Below are 7,874 nucleotides of genomic sequence, written 5' to 3'. Positions count from 1 at the left end.
AATATGGCTAGTTAGAGAAACATACAGTACATGTGTACTGTAGGATATTATTCATACAAGTAGTCTACTAAACCATCGTTAAAGCCATCCTGTGTCTATCAGGCAGGTGAGAGAAGACAAAGAGATTAGGCACGCACACGTCACATGCGTAGTGATCACCCGGAACCAGCTGTCATTGGGATGTGTTTAATAGGAACTGTAATACATGGTGGAGATGTAAATCAACAGAAAATAAAAGTCCTCTAAAAATTCACTGTAGAATGCTGTTGTATTCATAAAGATAAAAATAATGTGTCAATTTACATTAAGAAACCGTTATCTGAGGTAAGGTTAAAATATGTCTAGAAATGTTACGTAATCAAACAGCATTTTTTCCCCCTTTTAGTCCACTTCCTCATCTTCTTCTTCTATTGTCCAAACGTCATTATTAATCAGTTGTCAGTCCAGAGAAGTCTAATTACACAGAGATTCTGGCCATAAAATAGGGAGTCATTGGCATCACAGTTGATGTAGTACTAGCAGAGACAGACGGACGGATAGACCGGCAGACAGACAGACATGGAGACAGACAGCCGAGCAGGACTAGGGGCCGATGACAGACATACAGCTGTAGGGAGTGTCTGGTGTGGTTGTGATGATGGGTAATGCTCCTGTCACTCAGACTGAGAGATTATATGACGCACAGACAGGATGATGGTATGACTGTACGAGGTTACAGGGCACATGGATATTGATCAACAAAAGACTGCAGTGTAGACGAGGTCTGAGTTAGGGAAAGACACTTATAGGATCATAGACCAAACAACGTCAGGGGTTGAGAGAGCAACAGAAACCTGGACAGACAGACAGACAGAGGAGATGTTGGTATTGCTTGATACCTTCTGGTTGCATAACTGAAGCCTGCCTATTTTATGGCACAGAAGTCCTGCGGACAGCATGATCATTGTTGTTGTTGTTGTTATTATTATTATTATTTACAAAATGAGTTTGGCAAACCAACGATCAGGTCTCTTAAAGCCGTGTGACTGTGCAACTCCAGTAGAGCTGACAGTAGAGCGTCTTGATGGATTTATAAAATAAAAACTAAATTTCCCCTTGTCTGTTTTAATCGATATTGTACAAAAGCTATTATAGAGAATGAGCAGTTCAATCACAGAATCAGTTAGTTTGGCAACATCCATCCGAAGGCGGGGGTGCCCGGTAATTTGGCAATGTTCGTCCATGCCAGGCGGTGCCCGTTAGGCTGGCAACATCCACGCCCCGCTGAGTCCATTCCCTCTGAAGCCTTCCCTCTGAATCTGTCTGAGAAGAGACATTTGGCAAAACACTGTGTCGGTGTGTGTGTGTGTGTGTGTGTGTGTGAGTAGCTCCCAGAGAGTCTGTTTCTGCATAGTCATCCAGCAGATGCTCACATGAAGGTGAAACACCCAAACAGCCAATCAGATGCCAAGATCCCAATAAACTGGCTAATCAAAAATAAGGATCCCAGCATACCATTCCTGGCTCGTCCCACAGGATCCACTTGCTACAGACACTAATTTGGTCCATGTCTGATAACACTGTGTGAGTTAGGAAGGGAGACAACACTTGGCCCAGCCCCCTTTTGGCAGCATAGTCTCTAGCAACGTTTGATGGAGGGAGAGAGAGAGAGAGAGAGAGACGGAGAGATGAAAGGAATGAATGAAAAGAGAGTAGAGGGAGTAGATGGAGCGTTCTATCATTTGATAGAGGGGTGGCCAGGCTGCTGCTTGAGAGGAGTAACACACACACACACACACACATCGGGTTGGTTGGTCAGCGTTGGTTGGTCAGTCCAGTGTCCAGTGTTCAGTGTGTCTCTTTATTTCTTCCCTTTGTTGACCTGGGCGTAGAGAGGATCCTTCCCCTGCAGACAGAGATCCTTCCCCTGCAGACAGAGAGAGAGGAGACACTGTTAGCATGTTAGCATTAGCATGACCCACTTGGTCTGAACCAGACCTGGGTTTCAAATACTTTATTTGTGCCTGTTTGAGCTTGTCTGGCTCATCAAACCAGTAAAAAAGTCCCAAAATCGCAAACCCTACCCATGTGGCACTCCAGGTAGACTCAAGCAAACACTCAAAGTACAAGTATTTGGACCCGAGTCGGGCCTGAACCCAGGTCCCCTTCTGTCTACCTACTCCTTCGTCTCAAATCCCAGTTTCAACACATTCAGTTCCTGTTGTCAACACCAGAGGGCAGTAGCACCCTGCTACAGACAGAGAGACCAGCCACACTGCTGGGTTGAGTGTGTTGTATGCATAGATAGAGCGTTAGTGATGGATGAAATCTATACAGTTACATATAGTGGTATTCTTGTTGATGATATATCGTATCGTATTGTTTTAACAATATCGCAATATAACTTTTGCTCTAGTTGGTTGTACCTGTACCAAAACTCCAGTATTTTTCCTTCATAGCTTGTTCTCCATCTTCTTTTTAAAAAGGGAGCCAATTTGTTTTCAGCACTTTTATTGCCATGACTGATAAAAACAGTTTTTCCCATGGCTCTCTCTTGTCCCTCTGCAGCAGACATGTGGTGAGCAATACGTTTGGACCATGGAAATGCATAAAATCACATTATTGAATCGCAATACATATAGAATTGTGATAATCGAGAGAATCGCAATACATATCGTATCGGCACCTAAGTATCGTGATATATCATGAGGTCCCTGGCAATTCCCAGCCCTATAGTGTGTGTGTGTGTGTGTGTGTGTGTGTGTGTGTGTGTGTGTGTGTGTGTGTGTGTGTGTGTGTGTGTGTGTGTGTGTGTGTGTGTGTGTGTGTGTGTGTGTGTGTGTGTGTGTGTGTGTGTGTGTGTGTGTGTCTGACTGGGAGACTAGTTATTATGACTCAAATCTGCCTCCCTCCTACAGCGGTGTGTGTGTGTGTGTGTATGGGAGTGTATATGAAAGTGTGTACGTGCGTGCATGCGTGTTTGTGTAGGAGACTTGAATGGGAGAACATATCCCAGCAGGTCTGATGGCTGTCTGCAGAGTAGTGATTGGGTTTAGGATTCTTCATGGGTTTTAATTCATGCAAATGAATAGCAGCCAGTCATTAGTGGTGGCAGCCCAGTATTAGTGATGAAAACACTGTCATTACATAGTTCCCTGTGTGTGGGCCTGACTGACACCCTTATCCTTACACACAAAGTTCTATATAAGCAGATTAATTGTGTCAGAGATCATGTAAAGCCACTGCCAGTGGTGGAAAGTCTCTCAATGCAAAACATTCTGTTAACCTGAAAGGCAGTCTAGGATATATACATTTTACATCCCATTATATACCATATATTATAAACTGGGTGGTTCGAGCCCTGAATGCTGATTGGCTGACAGCCGTGGTATATCAGACCGTATACCACGGGTATGACAAAACATTTATTTTTACTGCTTTAATTACGTTGGTAACCAGTTTGATAATAGCAATAAGGCACCTCGGAGGTCTGTGGTATATGGCCAATATACACGGCTAAGAGCTGTGTCCAGGCACTCCGCAATGCGTCGTGCCTTAGAACAGCCCTATATTGGCCATATACCACACCTCCTCAGGCCTTATTGCTTAATTATACTAGGGCTGTGACAATAGCAGTATCGCAATATTTATTCCATGGCAAAGATGTAGCTATGCATGACAAACAGAACACAACATCATGACAGCATGGCCATGCACATTAAGGAAGTCATCAGATTGTTTTGAAGACACACACTGCAGTAATACTCACACACCTCTGGTGGCTATAGGGAGAGCAAATACAGATACACAACAACACACACACACAGGTGCAGAACCACACAACACAACCACAGGCAGTCAGACACATAATGCCATCATCAGAGCAAGCAGCAGGCAGGATGAGAGAGAAGGGAGCGATAAAAAGGGAAGACTGGAGAGAGAGAAAGAGAGAGAGAGAGAGTAGAGCGGATGAACAGAAGATAAAAAAAAAAGGTGTGCTTGGAACAGGCAGGCTGACAGCAAGCAGAGGAAGGAGGCAGGAGAAGGAGGAGGAGAGGAAGGAGGGATAGATACCTACCCAGCACCCAGCCAGCATCTATCTAGCTGTCGGCAGGTGGACTGGTCTGGGCTGGACTAGAACCTGCTGTCTCACTGGGACATGGAGACCCAGACCCACACGCCTGAAGAGAGGGGTGGAGGGAGGGGAGGAGAGGAGAGGAGAAAGAAGAGCAGGGAAGTAAGGGAAGAAAGAAAAAGAGAAAAAGTTGTAGGTGAAATCAGGATAAGAAAATAGGAGAATACAGGCAGCAAAGGGACAGAGTAGCAGTGTACTAAAGGAGAGAAAGGATGGACACACCCACACACACTGAGCTGTTCTAAAAGTCCCCTCTATTGATTCCTGAAACACTTCAGCTCTTTACACTAACTACCTCACCACAGAGTGGGAGGCTGCTTCTCACTCTCTCCCTCTCTCTGTTCCTCTCTCTCTCCCCCCTCTCTCTCACTCTTATTTGGGTTTTGTTCCATTGTAATATGAAAAAATATCTGGATCCCCCTGGTTCAGCTGAGTTACCCCTCTGTCAGAGAGAGAGAGAGAGAGAGAGAGAGAGAGAGAGAGAGAGAGAGAGAGAGAGAGAGAGAGAGAGAGAGAGAGAGAGAGAGAGAGAGAGAGAGAGAGAGAGAGAGAGAGAGAGAGAGAGAGAGCGAGAGAGAGAGAGAGAGAGAGAGAGAGAGAGAGAAGGTTGATACTTAAGAATTAACGGTCAACAGAATCAATGGTAGAAGGCATAGCTTCCAATTCAGTTCTTTCACCAATGTCAGGTTGGTGACTCCAGTGCTTTCATCTCTCTCTCTCTTTCTCTCTTTCTCTCTTTCTCTCTCTCTCTCTCTCTCTCTCTCTCTCTCTCTCTCTCTCTCTCTCTCTCTCTCTCTCTCTCTCTCTCTCTCTCTCTCTCTCTCTCTCTCTCTCTCTCTCTCTCATATATAGATTTGGTGAATAATAAATATTAATTGCCCTAGAACAGACCCTAGGGGGTTTTCTCTCCTGTAGTTCATCAGTTGAATAATAACATGGTGCTACAGATCAGATGATGTATGGAGCTACCTGCTAACATTAATAACATCTTAATGATATATCTGACACTTCAAGCAGCTAATTTAATGCTTTACTGGCCACACACACACACACACACACACACACACACACACACACACACACACACACACACACACACACACACACACACACACACACACACACACACACACACACACACACACACACACACACACACACACACACACACACACACACACACACACACACACACAGGCCAGCTATGAGAGTAGCCAATCAGAGAGAATAATTACCTGGCCCACTGTGCTGATGCACAGCCTATGCACAGCCTATTCATCAACAGATCTAAATACACACACACACTCCGGGCACGCACACACAGTCACTCACCGCATCCTCCTCTCCACTGCGACTGGGGGAGCCCTCTACCTCGCCGAACGAGTCATCTGTGGGGGGGTCGGTGGCGTCTGTGGGAGGGTCACTGATGTGGTCAATGTGGTCACTAACGTGAGACAGCGACGATTTAGATGGAGAACTCTGTCTGGGGGCCGGGGTCGGCGCTGGAGGACGAGAGGGAGACAACGACTGTCTCTCTTTAGTTTTATTGATGATGATGATGATGATGATAGCTAAAAGATGAATTGCAGCGACACATACAATAAAACAAAATACAATTGATCAAATGAGATACAGAAAGTAAACAAGACTGGGAGTGGAGGCAAACACGGAGGTCGGATGGTCTGAGGGCTGGAGGGAACTTCCAAGCAGAAAGTCATCTCATATACAACCAGCCAGGTGTATGTACATACGTGAGTTAGTGGATGGCGTGGTGGAGGTGACAGGAGTGAGGTTGAGCTGAGAGATGTCAAAGTCGTCACAGTCGTCTGTATCGGTGACGGTCCCCACGCGGCTGAAATAGGAACCGAAGGCCTCTGAGGTCCCCGCTAGACTTTGGTGCTGGTCCCCCATCTTAGCAGGCATGGCAGGGGGCTTCGCTAGCTGGAAGTCCTTAAACATCTCCTACAGAAAGAGTAGAAGATGTTAAAGACACACTATGTAAGATGTTGGCCAATAAAAAGCTATTGTATAGAGCTTTTGTGTCGTGGCCATTACTCTAAATGTGACTTGACTCTCCATTGATTTGTTTGGTTTAAATAAAATCACTGGAGTAAAATGATCCTACCTTGCTCATCTTCTGCCGCTGCCTCTCTGCATGCTGTGGACTGGAGGCTGATGAGGGGGCGGGGTTCGAGGCAGCGCCGGCAGATGATAGGCTGTCGCAGGGTTGATTGACTGGGAGGAACATGGCAGGCAGAGACCCTGGCTGGGTTGGGAGGTAGGCTGTAGCAGGGAACCCTAGACACAGGAAAATACACTTTACTGTGCGTGTGCGCGTGTGCATGCATCCCTGTGTGTGCGTGCATGTATGTATGTGCATGCATGTGTGTGTGCGTGCATACATACATGTATGTGTCTGTGTGCATATACCTGCTCCAGTCATGGCGGCCCACTGCTGCTGTGTAGCAGGGAAGAGGTTGGCCTGGCCCCAGATGAGAGGCTGGCCTCCAGGCATAACCTGGGCCACAGGGAGGGACTGACCCAGGGGGGACGGGACCCCGAACAGAGGACCTGCCTGGGCTGCAAACGCCTGCTGGGACCACACCTGACCTGGAGGTACCGCTCCCATCGTCACATAACCTAGACACAGAGAGGAGAGGAGAGAGTTATACTCATGCACAAACAAACACATAAACACACACACACAGAGTACCCCATGTACCACCTCAGCAGTGACCTACTTTAGCCTGCAGTTAATGTTGTGTCTTAAAGTTCTGCTGAACTACGATCATTACATCCACGATGAGCATCAGTCATATCATGTACAGACCTATTCAGCCCGTCACACAGACTCATGAACATGTACAGATTCATAGTTGTTCCAGCTCTGCTCCAAAGAGGACAGCAGAGGACAGAAGAAGAGAGGAGAAGAGAGGGGAGAGGAAGGGAGAGGAGAGAAGAGAAGAAGAGAGAAGAGAGGTGAGAGGAAGGGAGAGGACAGAAGAAGAGAGGGGAGAGGAAGGGAGAGGACAGAAGAAGAGAGGAGACGAGAGGGGAGAGGAAGGGAGAGGACAGAAGAAGAGAGGAGAAGAGAGGGGAGAGGAAGGGAGAGGAGAGAAGAAGAGCGGAGAAGAGAGAGGAAGGGAGAGGAGAGAAGAAGAGAGAAGAGAGGGGAGAGGAAGGGAGAGGAGAGGAGAGAAGAAGAGAGGAGAAGAGAGAGGAAGGGAGAGGAGAGAAGAAGAGAGGAGAAGAGAGAGGAAGGGAGAGGAGAGAAGAAGAGAGAAGAGAGGGGAGAGGAAGGGAGAGGACAGAAGAAGAGAGAAGAGAGGGGAGAGGAAGGGAGAGGAGAGAAGAAGAGAGGAGAAGAGAGGAAGGGAGAGGAGAGGAGAAGAGAGGGGAGAGTTCTTACCTGAGGGTACGGAGGCTGGGTTGAAGGGGGTGAAGAGTTCGGTTGTGGGCTGCAGGCCCAGAGAGAGGTCCAGGGTGTTGGCTGGAGAGGCAGGGGTCTGAGGGAAGAGAGGAGAATGGGGAGGAACAGGTGAAAACTACTTTCCACCCTCAGGGGAGCTAAACAGACACACGCAAAACAATGGTCTAACTACGCCCTGATCAAATGTCTGGAGAGAGCGAGAGGGAGGTGGGTGGGTGTACTCACCGAGGGGGAGTAGATGTCCGGGAGTGTGGAGATGTCTCCAAAGAGCTCTAATTGGTTGATATTCTGCCAATCAGAAAGAGAGTTCACACCCGTCAGACGTCAAGC

General features: G+C 47.2%; 1 protein-coding gene across 13 annotated transcripts in view; it reads right to left on the bottom strand.

The window, feature by feature from the left end:
• Nucleotides 1-170: 170 nt before the first annotated feature.
• The window catches only part of dab1a (DAB adaptor protein 1a), a 133,987-nt gene continuing 126,283 nt past the window's right edge, over nt 171-7,874 (bottom strand). For 11 of the 13 annotated variants that reach the window (XM_071406269.1, XM_071406266.1, XM_071406273.1 and 8 more), the window contains 8 exons: nt 7,770-7,832; nt 7,524-7,620; nt 6,545-6,754; nt 6,240-6,412; nt 5,866-6,076; nt 5,447-5,616; nt 4,058-4,160; nt 171-1,906 (listed from right to left, as the gene is read on the bottom strand). In XM_071406269.1, the coding sequence (XP_071262370.1) occupies nt 4,080-4,160; nt 5,447-5,616; nt 5,866-6,076; nt 6,240-6,412; nt 6,545-6,754; nt 7,524-7,620; nt 7,770-7,832 (1,005 nt within the window). In that variant the 3' untranslated portion in view covers nt 171-1,906; nt 4,058-4,079. Of the gene's footprint in view, nt 1,907-4,053; nt 4,161-5,446; nt 5,617-5,865; nt 6,077-6,239; nt 6,413-6,544; nt 6,755-7,523; nt 7,621-7,769; nt 7,833-7,874 lie in introns of all 13 variants that reach the window. The other 2 variants (XM_071406267.1, XM_071406270.1) reach the window with 2 other exon arrangements.

Source organism: Salvelinus alpinus, chromosome 6, assembly GCF_045679555.1.
Source record: "Salvelinus alpinus chromosome 6, SLU_Salpinus.1, whole genome shotgun sequence".
Lineage (NCBI taxonomy): Eukaryota > Metazoa > Chordata > Actinopteri > Salmoniformes > Salmonidae > Salvelinus > Salvelinus alpinus.
Note: the sequence above shows the minus strand (reverse complement) of the source record. Positions and strands in the feature narration are given on the sequence as shown.